The following is a 26,343-nucleotide window of genomic DNA, read 5'->3' as shown; positions in this document are numbered from 1 at the left end:
TTTTAATGTAGTTTATATTTTAAAGTTCTTTCCGTGTTGTATGGCCCTCTTTGTACTAACGGACTGTAGGTGGTACTCCAGCCCACAGAAAATCCATTCTGAGGGTTGGTTCCAGGATTTACAACTCTAGCCAACACGAAAACGTCTCTGGCTGCTGAATGTAAAAGTAAAGTTCTTGTTTCCACGCTCAGTGGGAGTAATTCTGCAGCTGCCTTCCATCAGGGGCAGCACACACAGTGAAAGAGAAGTGTGAAAGGCATCTGGAACCTCATCTCTGGAATGGATAAAATTACAGAAGAGCAACAAAGGTCTTGTCTTTGGAGGGCGGCAACTAGTGCAGTGCTGAGAGCTACATTCATGCATGTGGCTCATGCAGCTTGGCACCTGGTGCATCTTTTCCCGGAGCCAGGATGACCATCTTCCACTGCTGCTATGGCTACTTTTAAAACTCCCCGCTGTAGTGGCCAAGCCGTCCGAGTCACACGCTCACCAGCACCACTAGCTTAGTTTACGCTAAGCTAAAAGTGGACGCTCTCGTTTTGGCTGAACTTCTATACAGTTTTTGTATATTCTGTGTTAGTACACGCCCGCAACCGACGTGCTTGATGAATTCCTGCACACAAAGTACTTCCCAGAAAATTGCAATATTTGGCACAATAACTTGTGTATCTCATGTGTTTTTACACCTAAATGATTGTAAGTCAATACTCACAGTCATCCAGCACCATCTTCTCACATCGGCAAATTCAGCGCCATTTTGCAAACAACCAGAAACTGGGTCAGGCAAAAGTAGTCCAGCGAGCTCAATCTGTGGGCGAGTTGTCCCACAATGCCAAAATAGCAGAGATGTCGCTCTTCGAGAGCGGCACACTGAGCAGGGTGCTGTCTGAGGTGTGAAGCTCTGGAAATGAAAAGATCTGAGTGGGTACACCTACATTTGGTCTGGTCAGCCCAATGGTCAGTGTACTGAGGGAGTGTCAGATCAGATGTCACCCCTGACACTGAGTATATTATGAGGCTCAGACTCACACGTTCACTGGGTGTTTTGTCTGTTGCCAACGTCTGCGGTTCAACTGCAGTGGGCCATGTCTCAGTGAGGGAGACCTATTATTTGAAGCTTCACTCTGTGATTGATGACTGCCCCAGAGATGACACACTACTGGTCACTTCAATGTAAACACTGTCACCGACAGGGCTGACTACCACAACAGCACTGGTCCTCATGGATGTGGTAACCTTAACAAAAATGCTCAATGCTCCTTTACTTTGTAAAAAGTCAGAGGCCACAAGTTACAGGCTCCTGGTTTCAATGTCCAGAGACACATCGCTGGACATGTTACCTAATACCACAACAATGACCACACCCTTGTGAAAAAACAGTGGAGACTTCTGCAGAAGTGTAAAGTCTATAGCCCTTGTCACACCATGATGGAGCTGATAAAATTTTGGATTTCCCTTTGTGGTCATTTTTGTGTACTTTTCCCAACTAAAAAATAAGTTCCTTGTCAACTGATGACTGCTGAGTCCATCAAAAAGTTTTGTGCATGCTCAAAACTTTCATCAGGCAGAGCACTTTCCCAGTGGCTGCACACTCGGTATAATTTCTTTTCTGTGTTCATGTTGAGTGATCTGATGGAGTGGGGATTCCCAGCTCCCAAGGCCTATTTACATGCATTTAGATATTTAAATAGGGGCGTGGAAAGAGAGGAGCTTGGTATGTCTGCATGTGTGCTCAATTCCACTTTCAGTGGGATGTTCAAATGGAACGTGTTTGGATCCATGTGTAGGCACACTTTGATACATCTGGATATTTTTGTGCTTAACCAGTTTCTTGGTTTTAGCGTACAACATGTTTCAGTAGGAAATCCATGTCAGTCTTTGTGCATGAGGCCCCAGGTCCTTATCCACTCAGCTACCAATTCCACATAATTAAGCTGTAGAGGAAGGGGGTACAGATACTGGACTGGCCTATCTGCAGTCCCGACCTGAGCCCAAAAGAGAATGTGGACAATTTTTAAATGGAAAATGAGATACAGCCTGTACTGCTGCACACCTTAAGACATGTCTGCAGATAGAACGGGACAAAAAATACCCGAAACACTACATGGCTTAGTATCCTCAATGCCAAAATGTCTTAAATGTTGAGAAGGAATAGCAAGATTACAGAGTGGCAAATGCTTTTGTAACGGAGGCCAGCAGGTGTCGCTGTGCAGATGTAGTTAGTAAACCTCACTCCCAACATCTCAAAAGCATTCTCTGGTCACAAGGCCAGAGCCCTGGGTTTTAGCCTTCTGGTTAGAGAGTCCGACTCCCGTGCCAAGGATCCAAGTGGAGCGATAGGGCAGAGTCATAACAACATAACGCAGAGTGCACTGCTGTTGGGAAGGTGTCGTAGCACGGACCCACAACAGGGGGCGCTAAAGAACGGACAATGAATAAGCCAAAAAGTAACAATTTAATGTTGTGACAACACACAACTAAACACACAAAAATTGTAAAGTCAATTAACACCAGGTGACGTGTGGGCAGGCTCGAAGATAGAAGACCCCCGACGAGAGAGAAGCTGCGTCCCACACGGCTTCCACCACCAACGGTCTGAAGAACACCGGAGCCGCCAAGTCCCGAGTCCCCAGGTGGCCTCTGTCTTCGGCTGTCGACCCTGGTACTGCTGGCAGAAAGCAGAGACAAGATGAATGAGTGTGAGTCCGCAGACTCAGTAGTCCACAGTCTGTACACAGTTAGGAGGGAGCACCTCCACCTCCAATCACACACTCGTGCAGCTCCTGGTTAACCACTTATCTGGTTTGCGGTGTGAGGCGAAGTCGTCGCTGTCACACCAAACGCCAATCCCACAGACAAGGAAAACCACCAGGAAAACGGCTGCAACAGAAGTTCAGATTATTACACAACGTGTCAGTCAGCAGAAAAATTACCTCTTGGTAGTCGATTTCTCGGCAGGGGAGGTGGAGTTGCAGTCCGGCTTATGTATTGGTGTAGATGAGTGACAGCTGGTGCGATGAGTGACAGCTGTCACTTCCTCTGGGTCTGGCGCCATCTCGTGCTTGGAGCCCGCACTCCAAGCAGGGCGCCCTCTGGTGGTGGTGGGCCAGCAGTACCTCCTCTTCAGCGGCCCACATAACAGGACCCCCCCCTCAACGGGCGCCTCCTGGCGCCCGACCTGGCTTGTCCGGGTGTCTTTTGTAGAAATCGGCCAGGAGGGCCGGGTCCAGGATGAAGCTCCTCTTCACCCAGGAGCGTTCTTCAGGTCCATACCCCTCCCAGTCCACCAGATATTGGAACCCCCGGCCCTTACAACGGACGTCCAGTAGCCTGCGGACTGTCCAAGCAGGCTCCCCGTCGATGAGCTGGGTAGGAGGCGGCGTAGGTCCCGGAGCACAGAGGGGCGAGGTGTGGTGTGGCTTCAGACGGGAAACATGAAAAACAGGGTGAATCCGCAGTGCAGCCGGGAGTTGGAGCTTCACTGCGGCCGGGTTGATGATCTTGAGGATACGGAATGGACCAATGAACCTGTCTTTCAGTTTTGGGGAGTCAACACAAAGAGGGATGTCCTTGGTCGAGAGCCACACCTCCTGCCCGGGCTGGTATGTGGAGGCCGGGGAACGCCAGCGGTCCGCATGGGTCTTGGCCCTCGTCCGGGCCTTTAACAGGGCAGAGCGGGCGGTCCGCCACACCCGGCGGCACCTCCTGAGGTGGGCCTGGACCGAGGGCACACCGACCTCTCCCTCCACCAGCGGGAACAATGGGGGCTGGTACCCCAAACATGCCTCAAAAGGGGAGAGGCCGGTAGCAGACGAGACTTGGCTGTTATGGGCATACTCGATTCAGGCCAGATGGTGACTCCAGGCCGCCGGGTGCGCGGAGGTGACGCAGCCCGCTGGTTAGCCCGCTCTGCCTGGCCGTTTGTCTGGGGGTGGTACCCGGACGAGAGACTCACGGTGGCCCCCAGCTCCTTACAGAAACTCTTCCACACCTGCGAAGAGAACTGGGGACCACGATCTGATACAATGTCCGATGGTATCCCATGCAGCCGCATGACGTGGTGGACCAGGAGGTCTGCCGTCTCCTGGGCCGTCGGGAGCTTCGGGAGGGCCACGAAGTGGGCCGCCTTGGAGAACCGGTCCACTATCGTGAGAATAACGGTGTTGCCCTGGGACGGCGGGAGGCCCGTGATGAAGTCCAGGCCGATGTGAGACCAGGGGCGATGAGGCACCGGCAGGGGTTGGAGGAGTCCCGAGGTCCTCCGATGGTCCGCCTTGCCCCTGGCGCAGATGGTACAGGCCTGGACGTAGTCCGGGACGTCGGTTTCCAGGGACGCCCACCAGAAGCGCTGCTGGACTACTGCCACGGTCCTACGCACTCCGGGATGACAGGACAGCTTGGACCCGTGACAGAAGTCCAATACTCAGCTCTTGCTTCTGGTGGGACGTACATTCTGTTCTTGGGGCCGGTCCCCGGGTCCGGGCTCCTTGCCAGGGCCTCCCGGACGGTCTTCTCCACGTCCCAGGTGAGGGAGGCCACGACAGTGGACTCGGGGATGATGGTCTCGGTGGGGTTCGACAGCCCCGCTTTGGCTTCTTCTTCGTGCACCCGGGACAATGCATCTGATTTTTGGTTTTTGGTCCCGGGGCGGTACGTGATCCGGAAGTCAAAGCGCCCGAAGAACAGAGACCAGCGGTCTTGCCTGGGGTTCAGCCGCTTGGCGGTCCGGATGTACTCCAGGTTCCGATGGTCCGTGAAAACCGTGAAAGGCAACGATGCCCCCTCCAGCAGGTGTCTCCACTCTTCAAGACCCTCCTTCACCGCGAGGAGCTCCCGATTGCCGACGTCATAGTTCCGTTCAGCTGGGGTCAACCTGCGGGAAAAATAGGCACAAGGATGGAGAACCTTATCAGCCTCCACGCTCTGGGACAGCACGGCTCCTATCCCTGAGTCAGAGGCGTCCACTTCCACTATGTACTGGCGATCAGGATCAGGCTGCACCAGAACTGGGGCAGTCGAGAACCGGCGTTTCAACTCCTGGAACGCAGCTTCGCACCGATCCGACCAGGTGAAGGGGACCTTGGTGGAGGTCAGGGCAGTCAGGGGGCTAACTACCTGACTGTAGCCTTTAATGAACCTCCTGTAGAAATTTGCAAAGCCGAGGAACTGCTGCAATTTCCTGCGGCTTGTTGGTTGGGGCCAATCTCTCACCGCCGCAACCTTGGCCGGATCAGGGGCGACGGAGTTGGAGGAGATGATGAACCCCAGGAAGGACAAAGAAGTGCGGTGGAACTCACACTTCTCACCCTTCACAAACAGCCGGTTCTCCAACAACCGCTGTAGGACCTGACGTACATGCTGGACATGGGTCTCAGGGTCCGGGGAAAAGATGAGTATATCGTCCAGATATACGAAGACGAACCGATGCAGGAAGTCCCGCAAGACGTCATTTACCAAAGCTTGGAACGTCGCGGGGGCGTTAGGGAGGCCGAACGGCATGACCAGGTACTCAAAGTGACCTAATGGGGTGTTAAATGCCGTCTTCCATTCGTCTCCCTTCCGGATCCGAACCAGGTGGTACGCGTTTCTAAGATCCAATTTAGTGAAAATTTGGGCTCCATGCAGGGGCGTGAACACTGAATCCAACAGAGATAACGGGTATCGGTTGCGAACCGTGATCTCGTTCAGCCCTCTGTAATCAATGCATGGACGGAGTCCGCCGTCCTTTTTGCCCACAAAAAAGAAACCAGCACCCATCGGGGAGGTGGAGTTCCGGATCAGCCCGGCAGCTAAAGAGTCCCGGATGTAGGTCTCCATTGATTTGCGTTCCGGACGTGAGAGGTTGTACAACCTACTGGACGGGTACTCAGCGCCCGGGACCAAATCGATGGCACAATCGTACGGTCGGTGCGGGGGAAGAGTGAGCGCCAGATCTTTGCTGAAAACGTCAGCAAGATCGTGGTACTCCTTTGGCACCGCCGATAGATTGGGGGGGACTTTAACCTCCTCATTAGCCGTCGTGCCAGGAGGAACCGAGGATCCTAAACACTCCCGGTGGCAGGTTTCGCTCCACTGCGTCACAACCCCAGACGGCCAATCTATCCGGGGATTGTGCTTCACCATCCATGGAAATCCCAAAACCACTCCCTGTGATTTCCAGACACAACCAAGGTCACTGGCTGTGTCTGATGTGTAATTAATGGAAGCAGGGTGCCATCTAGTGCTCGCACCTGCAATGGTGCCGGCAGAGCCACCAGGGGGAGCCCTACTTCCTTTGCCCATCCGCTATCCAGCAGATTCCCTTCCGACCCCGTGTCTACCAGTGCTGGGGCGTGAAGGGTTAAATCCCCACAAAGGATCGTTACTGGGATTCGTGCAGATTTGCGGGGTTTCCCCGCGTGCGTGTTATGGCCCACCCTTAGCCCAGTTTCTAAGGACGGGCGTTGTAGTTTGACCGTTTTGGGGCAGTCCTTCTGCATATGCTCACAAGAGCCGCAGACAAAACATTCCCCGCGGGCCAGCCTCCTTTGTCTGACGTTTGTTTTTATTTTGGCCCTGCTCGTGTCCATAGCCTCCTCAGCAGGGGGAGCTGTAGCCACACGGAGCTCTCTGGCAGTGAAGCGTGGGGACGACGTCACCCTTTCGGAACCGGAAGGGGGAGGGACGGCTCGTGCCCGGTCACGCCCCCCGGCCTGCTCCCGACGATGCTCATTCAAACGGTTGTCTAAGCGTATAACCAAATCGACAAGCCCGTCAAAATCCCGCGGTTCCTCCTTAGCCAGCAGGTGCTCCTTCAGGACGGGAGACAGTCCATTTACGAAGGCGGCGCGGAGCGCAACGTTATTCCAGCCGGACCTCGCTGCCGCGATGCGGAAGTCGACTGCATACTCGGCTGCGCCGCGGCACCCCTGTCTCATTGACAGCAGCACGCTCGAAACGGTCTCGCCTCTGTTGGGATGGTCAAAAACTTGTTTGAACTCCCGTATAAACTCAGCATAAGACGTTAGGAGCCGTGAATTCTGCTCCCAAAGCGCCGTAGCCCAGGCGCGTGCCTCTCCTCGAAGCAGACTAATAACATAAGCCACCCGGCTGGCGTCTGACTCGTACATGACAGGACGCTGTGAAAAGACGAGCGAACACTGCATGAGGAAGTCTGCGCACGTCTCAACACAGCCTCCGTACGGTTCCGGAGGGCTTATGTATGCTTCAGGGGACGGTGGGGGGGGTCGTTGAACGACCAGTGGAACGTCTGTTACAGGCCCAGGACCAGCAAGAGGAGTGGCTGCAGCAGCACCCTGATCGCGCGCTTCCACCCTGGCAGTGAGAGCCTCCACCCTCCGGTTAAGGAGAACATTCTGCTCGGCCACTAAATCCAGCCGAGCCGTGAAGGCAGTTAAGATTTGCTGCAGCTCACTCAACATGCCTCCTGCTGACGCCTGCGCTCCTGGCTCTTCCATTGGCCGTTCAAGCTCGGGTTGACGCCCCTCGGAGTCCATGACGAATGGCCGAGAAATCCTGTTGGGAAGGTGTCGTAGCACGGACCCACAACAGGGGGCGCTAAAGAACGGACAATGAATAAGCCAAAAAGTAACAATTTAATGTTGTGACAACACACAACTAAACACACAAAAATTGTAAAGTCAATTAACACCAGGTGACGTGTGGGCAGGCTCGAAGATAGAAGACCCCCGACGAGAGAGAAGCCGCGTCCCACACGGCTTCCACCACCAACGGTCTGAAGAACACCGGAGCCGCCAAGTCCCTAGTCCCCAGGTGGCCTCTGTCTTTGACTGTCGACCCTGGTACTGCTGGCAGAAAGCAGAGACAAGATGAATGAGTGTGAGTCCGCACACTCAGTAGTCCACAGTCTGTACACAGTTAGGAGGGAGCACCTCCACCTCCAATCACACACTCGTGCAGCTCCTGGTTAACCACTTATCTGGTTTGGGGTGTGAGGCGAAGCTGTCGCTGTCACACCAAACTCCAATCCCACAGACAAGGAAAACCACCAGGAAAACGGCTGCAACAGAAGTTCAGATTATTACACAACGTGTCAGTCAGCAGAGAAATTACCTCTTGGTAGTCGATTTCTCGGCGGGGAGGTGGAGTTGCAGTCCGGCTTATGTATTGGTGTAGATGAGTGACAGCTGGTGCGATGAGTGACAGCTGTCACTTCCTCTGGGTCTGGCGCCCTCTCGTGCTTGGAGCCCGCACTCCAAGCAGGGCGCCCTCTGGTGGTGGTGGGCCAGCAGTACCTCCTCTTCAGCGGCCCACATAACAACCGCTACACTTTAACATCCCAACTTTTTATGGGAAGTGTTGCAGAAAAGGTTAGGGTTCATACTGTCTGCAATGAAAACAGAAGTCAAAACAAATGTAAGAAACACTGCAGAGGGTTTTATGTGCATTTTCTCTAAAGTCCCAACTTTGTTCTGATTTGAAGTTGTAGTTCAGTGGGAGGGGCCTCACAGAGAATCTCATTGTGAAATTGTAAAACGAGCCTGAAGTTGCTCATCACAGCACACTGTAGAGACTTTGAGGATTTTAAGAGAACACCTGACTTAACTAGAAAAAGAAGATAAGAAGATGCAAAGTGACTTTGCATAATATGATGCTTTTACAAGACCACCAGAGTCATGTGTGAAATTTTCTCTAATGTCTACAGGCATGACTTTGGGAATCAGATCCTCACTAAAATAAAAATAAATAAATAAACACCAGTTTTTGTAATGTAAAACAGCCAACAAGCAACATCATCAAGAACTGTCCAAAAGAAAGGATGCCTTCTGGAACCCTCCCTGGGAGGAGACCCCGGGGAAGACCCAGGACTAGGTGGAGAGATTATATCTCCACACTGGCCTGGGAACACCTCAGGATCCTCCAGTCAGAGGTGGTCAATGTGGCCCAGGAAAGGGAAGACCGGGGTCCTCTGCTGGAGCTGTTGCCCCCGTGACCCCGATCAGATAAGCGGTTGAAGATGAGATGAGATTTTAAAAATGGGTCCTTTGAGCCTACACAGCAGTCAAAGCTCTGTGGACCTGGGAACCTTACCTTCCCACAACTTTTCCAATCTCATACAAGTCTTCCACGTTCTCCAGTTTAAAGGCTGCCATGGCTGTGATGTCAGAAGCTTCTGCTATTGTCCCACTATTGGTTCCTAAGCAATCGACCTGGTTTGATCAGCTGTGTCCAACCTCTCCCTGAAGATCTGTGAAAGACCACAACACACAGAAAGTGTTCAAAGTACCACATAAAACCTTAAGGCACAGATTTTAAACAAACTGCAGCATTTCTTCAGAGGCTAGACAGTAAATTTAATTTTACCTCTAAACATTTTAAAAATCTTTGCTAAAATAATCAGTTATGAAGTTCAACACCTGAACTTTCAAACTGAAAGAAAATCAATATGGCAACACAGACACTAACTGGTGAACACGCAACACCTGATTAAATATTTCATATCATTAATTACTGCAGATCACTTCAATTAGAATTAGAATTAAAATACCTTTGTTGTCATTGTACAGTGAAGCACAAAGAAATTTTGGATGCATCTCTTCCTAATAAGTTAACAATGTAGAAGTAATATACAAAAAAGTAAGATATAAATAGTAGCGAGTTGTCCATGGGGATCCACTGGCTCTACATTGGGTCGTGTTTATAAAATAGGTAGCTGACATTTTTCAAGGATGGTAATAAATTATGCTGTTTCTAAAATCAGTTGGAATGGTGTGTGATTCTAGAATGTTTTTAGAACCTGAGACCTCAAGAGTTTTTAGAAGAAGAACTCAACCCCCTTTTCCTGTTAATTATGTATTTCTTTAATGTTAATGTACTGCATATTTACTGCAATTGTCTGATCTTGTCATAATATACACATTATTATTATTATTATCATTATTATTATTTTACTTCTATTTTCTCATTTGATTTTAAATGGACCACTTATGGAAATAAGTGTTTCCCTTTCTTGTGTCATCCATGTATTTTTAATGTATTTACAATTATATTATGTACTTACATTGAACTTACTAAATAAAATCACGTGTATATACACACACACACACACACACACACACACTTTTAATATAAAGATGATTTATCACCCCCTGTTGGAATGGCATGTTAGTCCAGAATGTAATTAGCAATGTTAGCGAATATCCTTAGTTTCTCCAAAAATATTAGTCCTGTCAATGTTCCATTTTTGCAGTGTTCATCCTTGACCCAAAATACATAAACATACTATAATGTCAGCTCTCCACAGTTTCTCCGTGATCAAAGTCATACACGTACACGTGCGCAGAGCTTTTTGTCTTTTCCAAATTGTGTCAGTGCAGGTGCTTCTATTTTTAGACATGCACAAACAGAGATGGTGGCAAAAGACATCAAATGCATTAAATGTTTCACTCATGGTAATGGCAACATGGCAATTAACTAAGCTGACTAAACCAACTGAACTGCAAAAACACAATAAATCAGTAACACTAACTACACTGTTAAACTAACATGAACCACAATAGGAAGATTTAAAACCCCAAAACTCGTAGTGGGCGTGGCCTAAACCAGAAGTGGGCGTGGTTTAACCTGAAATGGCTGGGGCTTAAATCATTACATTATTTTAAATCTGAAATTGATATGGATTGATCAGAAGTTGCTATATTTATTGCTTATTTGAAAACTATTTACAGAACATTCAAATTAATGTTTTTGATCACAAAAGTAAGAGAACTATTTACAGAACAACTTTTTATAAACTCAGAACAAGTTTTATAAACTCAGAACATGAATATTGTTAAGTGTATGAATGAAAAACAGAACAGACTCAGAATTGACATTCAACATAGTAGGAAATTATGTCATACTCAACACAACTTACTTTTTTTTAATTTTACAATGAAACAGCGATTTTTTTCAATTATTTATTTATTTTTACTACCAATGTTCTTGGCATTTTTTTTTCTCCACACAAAGTTAAACAATATTGATTAAGGTGTGTGTGTGCATGACTGTCTGTGTGTGTTTGTTTATTCCAAGTCAACATAATATATAAACAATAATATAAACAATATAAACAAATAGTACAGTTTTATGTACACACTTGACACTGTTCATAAAATGGTGAAATGAAAAAAGAAAATTAATAAAGATAAAAAAAGGCATAAATGAATTAATATAGCCCAAACAGAATCAACTTGGAAAGGAGTGGGATGAAGACAAGCTTACTGACTCCTACCCCCAATTCCATCCTCAATTAAATTAAATTACTTAAATTACACGGTTGCCGTCATTTTGAGCTTAATATTTCATATATAATATATAAAGCATATAAATAATAATTATATATGTATGTGAACATACACCCACACACACACATATGAACACACACATACATACCCATACATACACACACACACACACACACACACATATACATATACACACATACTATATATACATACATACACATATATACATGTACACATACATAAGCACACACATATATATATACATACATACATACACACATGCACATACACATATAAATATAAACGTAACATAATACAATACCATAGTAATTAATATAATATAACACAGGAGTGAATAACAATTACACACTGGACATTATAGACAAAATAACACACAACAGAGGACCAGACAAGACACGCAAGGAACACATATCATTGGATTTATTATGATGATTATTATTACTGTTGTTGTTTACCCTGCTTAGTTTGAGGCGCTTGAGATGAGCAAAGTTTTACAAATGACTTTATAGCAGAGAAGCTTGAATCTTCGACTGGACTGGGTTGCTTGACGTGACGACGTTTCGCTTCAAATCGCAGAAGCTTCCTCAGCTACAATTCTTGCTCTGGTAGTCTGACTTCTGTCTTGACTCTTGTAGAGAAGAATAAAACAGAAGCCAACAAAAGCTGGAGTTTTTAACCTAACCAGACCCCTCCTACCGAGAGGCCGACTGCTACAGGCTAGTGACTACACAACAGCACTAATTAGCACCTATTGTGCTCTAGTTAGCACCCTCCTAATGACAGGGCAGCTGTCCCTCCTAATGATGGGATGGACGCCTCCCCTGATGGCTCCCTTGACGACTCTCCTGATGACGTGAATGACTCATTACCATGAACAAAAGACTGAAACTGCAAAAGGAATATTGGATTGGTATTTGATTTGTAAGTGTTTCCCCATGACTCAACACAATATGTCATATATGGTACCATCAGAGAATGATATAAAGTAAGTAACCCTTCTTGCGGCAGTAGGTCTTTGGCTTTATACAAAATGGCTATAGTTTTTGACAATTTTGATTTCACATAATTTATATGTGGTTTCCAGCTAAGTTTATTATCAATTATAACACCTAAAAATTTATTTTCTGTTACTAACTCAATTTCCTTATTGTTTATAGTTAAATTTTTACATTTGGGTGCCTGTTTATTTCCAAATATAATACATTTAGTTTTCCCAAGGTTGAGTGACAACTTATTAGCGTCAAACCAAACCTTAAATTTTTCCAGTTCTTTCTCCACTATGTCCAGAAGCTGTTCAAGATTTTCACCGCTACAGAACACAGTTGTATCATCCGCAAAAAGGACACATCTCAGTGAACTCGACACCCAACCTATATCATTTATATAGATTATAAACAACAAAGGACCCAGCACTGAGCCATGCGGCACCCCACATGTGACATCCCTGAGTTCAGAATTTGTATTATTGAATTGAACATACTGAAATCTGCCTTGTAAATAACTAGCTATCCATTCATATGCCAGACCTCTGATTCCATATTTCTGCAGTTTACTTAATAGTATTCCATGGTTAATTGTGTCAAACGCTTTCTGTAAATAAAAAAAAAACACCTATTGTGTATTGTTTATTATCAATTGCAGTTGCTATACTTTCCACAAAGTCCATCAAAGCATGTGATGTAGTTCGAGACCTTCTGAATCCATATTGTTCTTCACAAATGATGTTATGCTTCAGTAAATAATCATTTAATCTTTTAGCAAATATTTTTTCCAAAATTTTGGAAAATTGTGGCAGGAGTGATATAGGTCTATAATTAGAAAATGTGTGTTTGTCACCAGTTTTAAACAGAGGAATTACTTTGGCTATTTTCATTTGAGAAGGAAATTTACCAGTACTTAGTGACATATTGCAAATATAATTGAACGGTTTTACTATACAATCAATAACTTTTTTTAATAAAGCCATATCCAAATTATTAAAATCAGTCAATTTCTTACTTTTTGAACCATGAACCAGATCAAGTATTTCCCTTTCATGAGTACCACCAATGAACATTGAAACAGATTTGTTAAACGTTGAATTATTTACCCAGAAGTTATTAGTTGATGAGTCAATCTTACTGGCAAGATTTTTACCCACATTAACGAAGTATTCATTAAAGTGTTCAGCAATAGACTCGTCGTTATCAATCGTGATGTAGTTGTTACTCTGAAAAAATGAAGGATAATCTCTAGTTACTCTATTCTTTTTTACTATTTCATTTAATATGTTCCATGTGTTTTTGATATTATTTCTATTTTTGACAAGTAACTCATTATAATATATTTTTTTACTGAGTCTCATGATATTGATTAACTTATTCTTATATGTTTTATACTTACTTTCAGCTTCCTTAGTTCGTAGTTTTATGAATTGTTTATATAGTATGTTTTTCTCTTTACATGCCCTCTGAAGTCACTTAGTTATCCATGGTTTGTTGCTATATTGATTTCTATATATTTTTTGTCAACAAATGGACAGTGTTTATTATACAAACTGGAAAAAATGGAGATGAAAGCATCATATGACCTGTCAACATCATCAACAAAAACATCTGACCAATTCTGACTTGATAAATCCTCCCTTAAATTATCAATTGTTTCAGGTGTTACTTTTCTACTCATGAATTTGATATTGCTTCGATACATACAACAACCCTCCAATGCAAAGACTGAGAAAACTGGCAAGTGATCACTGATATCACTGACCAGTAGTCCCCCACTAAGATTACCGGATATAACATTAGTTAAATTGTCAATGAGAGTTGTTGTATCCATAGTTATTCTGCTCGGATGAATGATGGTTGGAAACAGTCCTAAACAGTACAAGGTGTTTATAAATGAGGTAATTTGTGGATGATTGTGAGGGTTTAAAAAATCTATATTGAAATCTCCACAGACAAATAAATGCTTATTTCTGTTGATTTTGTTGTACATTCCTAAGATGTCTTCAAAGGTGTCAATATTTGTCCCAGGAGCTCTGTAAATGCAACTAACAACTATGTTTTTGGAGTTTATAGATGTAATTTCTATGGTAACACATTCCATGATGTTGTCCACTGTAAATTACATGTTGTTAATGAGTTTACAGTTATAATCTGACCTTACAAACAATGCAACGCCTCCGCCCCTTCTCGTCTGCCTATTAACCAGGAACAATTCATAACCATCAAGATATACCAGATCTTTATTATCCTCATTTAACCATGTTTCTGAAATTGCAATAACTGAAAAACGTTTTTTGGATGTTTTCAAACAATCATTAATAGTGGACAGATTACGAGAAAGACGGCAGAATCAAGCCAAGCACAGAGAGAGTTCCTGTCTGTGTGTGTGTGAGAAGTTGCAGACAGACGTGTCTGTGTCTGTGAGGGGCAGGCTCTGTGTGTGACTAGCCAATCACAGAGTGTGAAGACAGTCAGTCAGCCAATGAGAATTTTCCTTCAGCACGAGCACAGATATTGATGAGTTTTATTCATATCCTGCTCATACACATCAAAAATGCTCGTCTGAAACGAGCATCCGGCTCAACCCTACTTCACACCAAACCTGCAGAATGCACAGAACCTCCCCTCATGATGTACTGCACCACATCTGGATCTAAGTCAATCCAGCATAGGATCCTCCACACAGACCTGGGACTCCCAGGTGTCTGAGGTCACTGGTTTGAACCCAGCGACCAAACGTTGATCCACCACTAAAACTGTGCACGGCATCAAGAAAGAAAAAGGTATAGCATGGACTCCCGACACTACGTATGGACCACAAGTCAGTGCTGGGGTTGGTGCCGTGCTTCACTGCATCCACAACACTACAGAACGGCCTTGAGTCCTGAATGGCAACCACCCAGGCAAACAACTGATCCATCCCTACATCTCTAAAGTAACCATCTATCTGCTGCATCCAGGTGAGACATAGGCATCCCCTTGGCCTTTACCAGCTACTGGGGTCCTAAGCACTGAGGCACCTGTGTGCTGGAACAGAAGATGGCATCACATGGCCGGAATGACAGGAAGCACAGAGACCCTAAAGACTTGGACCTTCATTCTCCTTTAAAGATATCAGCATCACTAACCTCTGACCTTTGTCCTCATGACTTCATAAGCTCCTCCCAGGTATCTCTCAGTCTCAGAGACATGACCATGACTGCCAAGATAAGTGAATGTCTCCACAAGTTCAACACTTTAACCGCATCCCGACACACTGTTGACGGCTAAGTCCAGGAGGTCACTGAAAGTCTGAATCTCGGTGCTGGCAAAAACAACAAGAAACCTGACACAAGAATTATAAATCTTCACCATAGCTTTGACATGTTTTCTGGGGCTCCTGGTGGCTTGGGGTCTAAGGTGGTTGCCTGTCTTTACCCAACGGTAAGTCCACCTCTGCAGCAACTGAAAATTTCTGTGAAAGACGGAGAATGAAAAGCACAAAATGCTGCAGCCAGACTTTTGACAGCAGAAAGTTTGACCATATTACCCCCATTTTGGTGTCTCTTCACTGGCTTCCTGTCCCAGTGAGATCAGATTTTAAGGTTCTGCTACTAACCTATAAAATTATTCATGGACTGGCACCTCCCTACCTAGCTGACCTAATTAAACCTTACGTACCGGCCCGGGCTTTACGTTCTCAGGGTGCAGGACTACTTTGTGTCCCTAAGGTGAATAAGAAGTCTGTGGGTCACAGAGCTTTCTCTTATCATGCCCCTGTTCTGTGGAATGATCTCCCTGCATCAATAAAACAGTCAGATTCTGTGGAGACTTTCAAGTCCAGACTTAAGACGCACTTATTTTCCCTTTCGTATGGCTAGCATACTGGTATAGTATGTTACTATGCTTTTTACTCTTTTAATTCATTTTATTAGTAAACGGAGTGTGCCGCAGCCTCAACTTTATCTAAATTCTGGTTCTTTTAGTGAAGCTTAGGGCTAGTGGCCGGCGATCACCTTAGTATTTCTTCTGTTTTTCTTCTTGTTTAATGCTGACAAACTATACTGTATTTCTTGTCCTTCTGATGCCTGATTCAGTTTTTTCCTCTCTGTTTAAGGTGCAGCTCCATCCAGAGATGGGAGTGGTAGTTGTTGTGGAGACATCCTGTCCTGTGCACCAACAGCATTTCCTGTATATTTGTTTTGTGAATTGTTCTGTAATTTATGTCTGTATCATGGCCCAAGTAGAGGGTCACCCCTTTGAGTCTGGTCTGCTTGAGGTTTCTTCCTCAGAAGGAGTTTTTTTCTTTTCACTGTTGCTCTGGGGGTTGGTAAGGTTAGACCTTACTTGTGTGAACCGCCTTGATGCAACTCTTGTGATTCTCCACTATATAAATGAAAATAAATTGAAAATTGAAATTGACTCAAGAGCCAGTATGTCCACTTGTCCTAAATCCAACAATCTGGATACAAAGAATAAGTTCATGTCTGCAGAGAGATCCTACAAGAAACAAAAGGGCAGAGTATTCTCACTGTGGCTTAGTAGTTTGACACTACACAGTACACTATTGCCTCATAGCTAAAAGGTCATAGGATCACACTTGGCCTGGTGCTTTCTGTGTGGAGTTTGTATGTTCTCCACGTGTCTGCCTGGGTTTCCTTCCACAATCAAAAACATGCTTATTTAAAGTCTGCTCCTTTCTCTGCCCCTGACCAAGGCAGCGTCTGTTATGGTCTGTCCCGTCTGTGTCTTTTGTCTTTGTGATCTGTCCCCTCTCTGTGTCCCTATGTTAGCTGTCACTGTGTTCATCTGTTGGTCATGTTTTTCTGTGTTTGCACACATTTACCTGTTTGAATTCCACCTTAGTTGTTAGTCTTTGGTTCTTTGGATAGTGGGTTTTAACGTTGTGTTACAGTATTTGGTTTTTGCATGCGTTTGTTTGTTACTCACCCCCAGGGTTCCTTGAGATTTGTGCCACTTTGTGCTTGTCAGTTTCTGTTTGCAGATGTGTCATTGTCACCGGTCTCCCCTACACAGCTGCTTCACATTCCATAATCACACCACCTGTCACTCTTTTGTTCATTTGTGTCACTATTTTAGTACCGCACTGTTTCCTTTTTGGTTACCAGATTATTCCTTGACACCTTTGGTGAGTTATGATATTTTCGTGGCATCTCTGTACCAACTGTCTCTTTGTTTCATCTGATTGTTAGTTGCCTTCCTGTGCCTGCATTTTGGTTAAAATTTTTCTGTGACTCCTGTTCTGCCCTGTTGGATTCCCTGTTTGTTGAGCTGGACTCTCCGTTTTTGTTGAATAAATGTTGTGTGGGCCGCCAGAAGAGGAGGTACTGCTGGCCCACCACCAGAGGGCGCCCTGCCTGAAGTGCGGGCTTCAGGCACGAGAGGGCGCTGCCGCCACAGACACAGCCGGGAGTGACAGCTGTCACTCATTATTTCCTGACAGCTGTCACTCATTCTTCATCATCTCACTCCATAAAACCCAGACATCATCTCCACCTCATCGCTGAGATATCGTACTTCTATGGAGGTAACTTTCTCTACCTGTATTGATTGATTCCAAGAGCTATTGTGTTGCAGCTGTCTAACCAGAGGACCGGCGTGGGTCGCGACTGTTTCGTCCTACTTCCCGTCAGATAAGTGGTTACACAGACGCTGCACGAGTGTGTATTAGAGGTGGAGGTGGCATTCCCACCGTTGTTGTTATGGGGTGTACACACACCCACACTTGACTGTCTTTGTTCTTCGCCAGCAGTACCAGATCCGACAGTCGGGGACGGTGATCACCTGGGAATTCGGGACTTGGCGGCTCCAGTATTCACCAGGTTCGGTGGCGGCGGAAATCGTGTGGTTCCGGCTCTTCTCAGGACAGACGTCTTCTATCCTCGAGCCTGCCCACACGTCACCTTTGTGGACTGACTGTTATCAGATTCTGAGATTGTCTGTATATTCGTTGTGCACCTTCACAACATTAAATTGTTACTTTTTGGCTCATCTATTGACCGTTCATTTGCGCCCCCTGTTGTAGGTCCGTGTCACTACACTTTCACAACAATAAATTTCCTTTGTTTTCCACTTACATTCCGTGTGGTTACTACCTGGATGTTTGGTTTCACAGAGCACGCAACAGAGTCTCAACATCTGGTGTTGGCTCCCAGGCCCTGGACTCTGGCTGCACACTGCCTCTAGTGGTTGGATTGTGTAATTAGGATGGGTTAAATGCAGAGGACAGATTTTGTTCAAATTTCAAATTTTGTTGTATGATTGTACAATGACAATAAAGGCCCTTGTATTCTATTCTATTCTGCTCCCCTCCATCACTGTGCATGAAGACATCATGAGAAAGTGTGAGAAGAAGCACAAATAACAACCAGGCAAAGTTATCACACCTCTTATGTTCACAGAGGACTTTTCACAGCCACTTTTTGTAAAACCCTGGATAAAACAGACACTTAGGAATTGCATCAGGATGCTTGGGAGGGAAGGGTTAAGACGACGATGCCGGATGTCACTTTGATAGCCAATAAGAGAAGTGTTGCATCATCTGAAGCCCACTTGAAACTCTGAGGCAAGTCTGAACAGAATCACCAAAACCTGCTTCTCCAGGTGGCTGATGGGATCTCACCATGTAACAGCAGCATGTCCACGCATGTTGTGACCAGAAATATAGCACCAATAAATGATGCATTTAAATCCTGTATGAATCCTCCAGGCAAAGGATCTGTCAAGGACAGTGTGTTTGTCAGTGTGAAACAACATTCCCACGTGAAATAAACCCACACGCAGGCGTGACGCACACCCACAAGTCTTTTGGCGAACGGCAAACAGTGACAGGGGCAGGATTATGAATCTTGAAACCCTGAGCAGGCGAAGCTGACGCTCCCTCATAATATCCTTGATCCTCTTCATCGGAGTCTTGCAAAGTAACGATATGAAGTATTTCCAACAGTATCCTCCAAAGAGGCCTGGTATCAAAGACATCCAGTCATCACCTTAGGTCTGCATTAGTGTCCTAGATAGATAGATAGATAGGTAGGTAGATAGATAGATAGAACCCCTGGCAAAAATGATGGAATCACCAGCCTCGGAGGATGTTCATTCAGTTGTTTAATTTTGTAGAAAAAAAGCAGATCACAGACATGACACAAAACTAAAGTCATTTCAAATGGCAACTTTCTGGCTTTAAGAAACACTATAAGAAATCAGGAAAAAAATATTGTGGCAGTCAGTAACGGTTACTTTTTTAGACCAAGCAGAGGAAAAAAATATGGACTCACTCAATTCTGAGGAATAAATTATGGAATCATGAAAAACGCTCCAACACATCACTTGTATTTTGTTGCACCACCTCTGGCTTTTATAACAGCTTGCAGTCTCTGAGACATGGACTTAATGAGTGACAAACAGTACTCTTCATCAATCTGGCTCCAACTTTCTCTGATTGCTGTTGCCAGATCAGCTTTGCAGGTTGGAGCCTTGTCATGGACCATTTTCTTCAACTTCCACCAAAGATTTTCAATTGGATTAAGATCTGGACTATTTGCAGGCCATGACATTGACCCTATGTGTCTTTTTGCAAGGAATGTTTTCACAGTTTTTGCTCTATGGCAAGATGCATTATCATCTTGAAAAATGATTTCATCATCCCCAAACATCCTTTCAATTGATGCGATAAGAAAAGTGTCCAAAATATCAACATAAACTTGTGCATTTATTGATGATGTAATGACAGCCATCTCCCCAGTGCCTTTACCTGACATGCAGCCCCATATCATCAATGACTGTGGAAATTTACATGTTCTCTTCAGGCAGTCATCTTTATAAATCTCATTGGAACGGCACCAAACAAAAGTTCCAGCATCATCACCTCGCCCAATGCAGATTCGAGATTCATCACTGAATATGACTTTCATCCAGTCATCCACAGTCCACGATTGCTTTTCCTTAGCCCATTGTAACCTTGTTTTTTTCTGTTTAGGTGTTAATGATGGCTTTCATTTAGCTTTTCTGTATGTAAATCCCATTTCCTTTAGGCGGTTTCTTACAGTTCGGTCACAGACGTTGACTCCAGTTTCCTCCCATTCGTTCCTCATTTGTTTTGTTGTGCATTTTCGATTTTTGAGACATAGTGCTTTAAGTTTTCTGTCTTGACGCTTTGATGTCTTCCTTGGTCTACCAGTATGTTTGCCTTTAACAACCTTCCCATGTTGTTTGTATTTGGTCCAGAGTTTAGACACAGCTGACTGTGAACAACCAACATCTTTTGCAACATTGCGTGATGATTTACCCTCTTTTAAGAGTTTGATAATCCTCTCCTTTGTTTCAATTGACATCTCTCGTGTTGGAGCCATGATTCATGTCAGTCCACTTGGTGCAACAGCTCTCCAAGGTGTGATCACTCCTTTTTAGATGCAGACTAACGAGCAGATCTGATTTGATGCAGGTGTTAGTTTTGGGGATGAAAATTTACAAGGTGATTCCATAATTTATTCCTCAGAACTGAGTGAGTCCATATTTTTTTCCCTCTGCTTGGTCTAAAAAAGTAACCGTTACTGACTGCCACAATTATTTTTCCTGATTTCTTATAGTGTTTCTTAAAGCCAGAAAGTTACCATTTGAAATGACTTTAGTTTTGTGTCATGTCTGTGATCTGCTTTTTTTCTACAAAATTAAACAACTGAATGAACATCCTCCGAGGCCGGTGATTCCATAATTATTGCCAGGGGTTGTATATAAACATGACTGGGATTGAAAGGGAGATAGGAGCATCTTCTTTACAATATGTGAAATGGAGTTTAGATGTGATAAGGTGACATGAGTGCAGGGATTTGTAAACGAGTTGTTATTGCACATGATTTGTGGACATATTATTGCATGTGGTTATTTCACAGTGTTATTGTACAGTCTGACAGCAGCAGAGAGGAACAACCTGCGGTATCATTCCTTCTTGCACTGAGGGTGCCTCAGTCTGTCACTGAACGAGCTACTCAGCTCCACTACAGTCCGGTGCAGAGGGTGAGAGGAGGTGTTCATGATGGATTTGAACTTGGTTAACACCCTCCTCTCAGCCACGTCCTCCAGAGAGTCCAGAGGACAGCCCAGGACAGAGCTGGACTTCCTGACCAGCTTGTTCAGTCTCTTTCTTTCCCGCTCTGTGCTGCCTGGGGCCCAACAGACGACAGCATAGAGGAGAGCAGACAACAGAGTCATAGAAGGTCTTAAGCAGAGGCCTGCTCACTCCAAAGGATCTCAGTCTCCTCATGAGGTGCAGGCGACTCTGGCCTTTTTTGTACAGGGCATCGGTGTTGTGAGTCCAGTCCAGTTTGCTGTTGAGGTGAACACCCAGGTATTTGAAGGACCTCTATGTCGTCCCCCTGGATGTTCACCGGTGGATGAGGTGGTGGTTTCCTCCTGAAGTCGAGCACCATCTCCTTCATCTTACTGGTGTTGAGACACAAGTGGTTGCACTCACACCAGTCCACGAAGTCTGTGATGACCAACCGGTACTCCAGCTTGTTCCTCTCAGACACACGACCCACAATGACAGAGTCATCAGAGAACTTCTGGAGATGGCAGCTGTCTGTGTTGTAGGTGAAGTCCGAGGTGTAGAGGATGAAGAGGAAAGGCAAGAGGACGGTGCCCTGGGGGGCCCTGGTGCTGCACCTTACCACCTCAGACTGACAGCCGCGCAGCCGCACGTACTGCGGGCGGTCAGTGAGGTAGTCGATGGTCCAGGCAGTGAGATGTCAATCCACACCTGCGTCCTCCAGCTTCCCCTGCAGCAGTGCTGGTCTGATGGTGTTGAAAGCGCTAGAGAAATCAAAGAACATGACTCTCACAGCGCTCCCGTCGGTCTCCAGGTGGGTGAGCACTCGCTGCAGTAGGTAGGTGACAGCGTCATCTACCCCGATGTTGGGCCTGTAGGTGAAATGCAGTGGGTCCCGGGTGTCACTCACCACAGTGCGGAGATGAGGCAGGACAAGCCGTTCCATGGTGTTCATGAGGTGGGAGGTCAGGGCAACTGGTCTGTAGTGGGCCAGTTCCTTGGCGTGTGGTGTTTTGGGAACTGGGACCACACAGGAGGTCTTCCACAGGGTGGGGACCTCCTATGTGGAACCACGACCCGACAGACTAGGGATTCACCGAGCCACAATTTTTCACTTCCGATCCAATCCTGACACCTGAATTTTGATATCCGCCGATACTTTTCCAATCCAATACCAGAGCTCTGTTTGCTTTAATATTATTATCATTATTGATGATGTGATATGAGGATTTTCTTAAAAAGGAGACCTGCAAGTTCAGCTAAAATTTGCCAGAATGAGTATCTAAGATGAAAGCCTGGATTTAATGTTTTGGTGAATGAATAAAGTACTTTTATTTTTAGAGACTTTTTTCCAGGTTCCGAATTCTTCACTTTAGTCCAGCCAGCTGTCTGCCCCACCCCCACCACCACCCCCACTCTGCGCCAAAACAGCCTGACTGTGCTGTGACCGAGTCCGAGCACACTGATCTGGACCCTGAGCTCTCCTTGTCCCTAACACTGAGTCCAATGATCTGGATGCTGAGTAAGAGTGTTAGAGGAAAAAAAAAAAGAAAAAGATTTATATCAAAAATCACAATTCTTATCCTTAATGAATCAGAACTTTATATATACACACACACACACATTCATCTTCAACCGCTTAGTCCAATCAAGGGTCCCGGGGGCTGGAGCCTATACCAGCAGTCATACAGCGTGAGGCGGGATACACCCAGGACAGGACGCCAGTCTGTTACAGGGTCACTCACAAACACATTCACACCTACAGACAATTATAGATTCCAATCCACCTACCGGAAACCAGAGCACCCGGAGGAAACCCACGCAAACACGGGGAGAACATACAAACTCCACACAGAAAGACCATAGGTGGGAATCGAACCCATGACCTTGGTGTGTATGTGTGAGGGGAGCTCGAGGTCAGCCTCTCAAAAACAGAAGACCAGCCAGTCAAAGTGACTCCATCAATCCATCCAGAAAGTTTGGAAGACCAATTGGTTAACTTACTTTTTTCTTCCAGAATAAGAACCTAAAAGGCAAAGTGTACCGATCCACACTTGTGATCAATCACTGTCCCGTATGAGATCAGACCGCGCTGCAACGAGTAATTACAAAAGTTGACGTTTAATATGAAAGGCTTTAAGAGTTCACAAATGGGATGTTCACCAAATACAATGTTTAATCTGTACAGAGTGATGCTTCATGAGATTCTTTCATTTGCACAAAAATCAAACAAACTTCAAATTGACAAAATACTGAAGGCGCTGTGGTCATATTGTGCAACTCCTGAAAACAAAACAATGCACTGCAAAGTAAATTCATCCAACGCAAATGACAAGAGCTGCAACCCGATTCAAAAAGAAAGTTTACATTTACTCTGTCTCACGGAGTTAAAGTGTCTGACGCACAGATTAAAGCTACTGTATGTAAGTTTGCATTGACTCGAACGTACGCATTTAATTCAGTCTTGACTGAGTTCAAGATCAACTTCTCACTGATGCTCGACAATCCTCCAAGGTCCCCGTCTGAGAGATTAGCAGCATGAATCAGCATATAAAGCTGGCTGTCACTGGCAGAACAATGGAAAGTCATTCCACAGCCAAGAGGTGCAATATAGAGAAAACAACAAAGGATCCAACACAGAACTTTGCAGGACCCCACAGTTTACTGGAGCAAGTTTTGAAGTGATGTTGTTGTACAAAAGACACTGATATCTGTTGGAGAGGTCAGATTTCAACCAAGACAGAATCCAAAGTACTTTCAAGCCCATCCAGCAACACACAGCGATCTACTGTGTCAAACGCTGAGCTGAGATCATAAGCAGCAGTGCAGCGACACTCGAGTCCACCTCAGTGAGCAGCGTCTCTGTGGAATGCTGCGCTCAAAAGGTCCACTGCAGTGGCTCAAACACAAGATCATTCACTCGGTGCTGTGAAGCAACTTTTCAAGAATTTTAGAACAATAAGACAAATTAAATAAAGGACGATAATTCATCAACAACCCTGGATTCTAAATTGAGTTTTTTAAAGGAGGTTTAATTACAGCAGATTTAAAAAACACAGGAACAGAAACAGTTTTTAATATGTTAATTTTTTCAGCAGGATCAACCCCAATCAAAGACCAGAAGTCCTTAAAGAGCGTAGCGGATCAAAGAGATGTGTAGTAACCAACCCGTTCATAACTTGAGACAACATATGAAGAAAAACAGTATTAAAATCAGTAAATGTTGAATTTCCATCAACATTAATGCTACAGCCAGAGGATGAGGAGGATGAAGCAGAGTTTGTTCTCCAAACAGCCCAGAAAATCTTGAGGTGTAAAAGGTGAACAGTCTGTCAGCAGCTGTGCACGTGTGAGTTCCGCCACAGTCTCTATAGTCCAGTTGCTAAGCTGGAAAACTGTGCACTTTGGGACCAACATGCCCTTTGGCATGTTGATACATCTTGACCTACTTATTATTTTAGGACACAGTGACAGGCTGAAAGTGCCACCTGGTGGCAGGTGGCGCCGCCTACATTTATGGACCATACTGAGCATAAGTTCAAGGAAAGATGTTGACCTCAACATTGCACTCATTGTAAATTTAAACATAAGTCACTATTATTGTCACGCCTGTAAAAATAAAATATATATCTTGCAGAAAAGATAATACAGCTGGCAAATACTGTTGGCAGCAGCGCCACCTATACATAGATCCAGTTGTGCTCAAAGGTTTTACAAACCCTGGCAGAATTTTTGTGGCCTTTTTTCAGAGAATATGAATGAAAGCAATCAGCGTTGCATTTTGTATCAGCAGTTCTCCAGCTTCATAATGAAGTGGTGCAGAGGAGGATTTTCTTAAACCGAAGACCTGAAAGTTCAGCTACAAATTGCCAGAAGGTACATCTGAGATGTAAACCTAGATCTGATCTGTTCTGGTGACAGAAAATCCTTCTCTGCTCCACTATGAAGCTCAGAGTGCTGATACAAAATGCAGAATTTACACTGTGCACAACTTCTCCAATCACAGCCACATGAGCCTGTAACTTCTGGGTTGTCTGGGTGTCTTGGTGGCTTTCCTCACTCTTCTTCAGTTTTTGTGAAATGTCGACTCCACACAGATTTACCACAGAATGTCATACGGTTTGTATTTCTTCATAATTGATGTAAATAAAGTTCAGGACACATTCAGTGGCAGCTTCACCATCAGAGAGCCTCGACCACAAAAGACTCCAAGCTGTCAGTGGTCTTAAAGGGGGCAACACACGGTATGAAGAACAGTGGGATGTGAACATTTGATCAGGGTCATTTGTGTAGTTTCTGTTATCATTTTAATTTAAAAAGAGGAAACACAGTTGTTTGACAATAAATGGCTTCACACAATCACTAAACACAAGGGGAAAAAAGTTATTATGTCATTCACATTCTCTGTGAAATAGCCAAAAAAAAAACTTCTGCCAGAGTATGTAAACTTTTGAGCACAACTGTAAGTTATATAGAACTTAGATAATTAAAGAAAGATGTAGCTCTTACCATTATATTCACTGTAAATTAAATATCAGTGACCATAACTACTGTATTCTCTCAAAAAATGAAACACATGACTTGTAAACAGAAGTTAAACTCTGGCAGCACGTGACATCACCTGCACTGACATCCTTCATCGAGCTCAGACAGAAAGAGAAAATTGGCATTTGCAAGAAAATGAAGATCAATACTATTTTCTTCACAATGAAATTGCTATATCTCTTGTATCCTGTGGAGGTACGGGTACTAATAAGATTTTAGCGATACCATTATCGATTCCGCTATCAAGCTGATTCCTTATCAATTCTCTTATCGATACGACAACGGAGACCCCGGACTGTTGAACAACTGAAGTCGTACATCAAGCAAGAATGGGAAAGAATTCCACCTACAAAGCTTCAACAATTAGTGTCCTCAGTTCCCAAACGCTTATTGAGTGTTGTTAGAAGGAAAAGTGATGTAACACAGTGGGAAACATACCACTGTCCCAGCTTTTTGGAAATGTGTTGCAGGCATCCATTTCAAAATGAGCAAATATTTGCAC

General features: G+C 44.8%; 1 protein-coding gene and 1 long non-coding RNA gene across 2 annotated transcripts in view; one reads left to right on the top strand and one right to left on the bottom strand.

The window, feature by feature from the left end:
• Positions 1 to 26,343, bottom strand: part of si:dkey-240h12.4 (death-associated protein kinase 2) — a 104,370-nt gene that overhangs the window by 58,428 nt on the left and 19,599 nt on the right. The window contains exon 2 of the mRNA XM_034160545.1: positions 9,052 to 9,208. Coding sequence (XP_034016436.1) covers positions 9,052 to 9,113 — 62 coding nt within the window. The 5' untranslated portion in view covers positions 9,114 to 9,208. The remainder of the gene's footprint in view (positions 1 to 9,051; positions 9,209 to 26,343) is intronic.
• LOC117501629 lies at positions 160 to 9,689 on the top strand. The gene is made up of 3 exons (XR_004558053.1): positions 160 to 171; positions 7,242 to 7,247; positions 9,613 to 9,689. It is a non-coding gene; the product is annotated as an uncharacterized LOC117501629 (long non-coding RNA).

The sequence above is a fragment of the Thalassophryne amazonica genome, chromosome 20 (genome assembly GCF_902500255.1).
Source record: "Thalassophryne amazonica chromosome 20, fThaAma1.1, whole genome shotgun sequence".
NCBI lineage: Eukaryota > Metazoa > Chordata > Actinopteri > Batrachoidiformes > Batrachoididae > Thalassophryne > Thalassophryne amazonica.
Note: the sequence above shows the minus strand (reverse complement) of the source record. Positions and strands in the feature narration are given on the sequence as shown.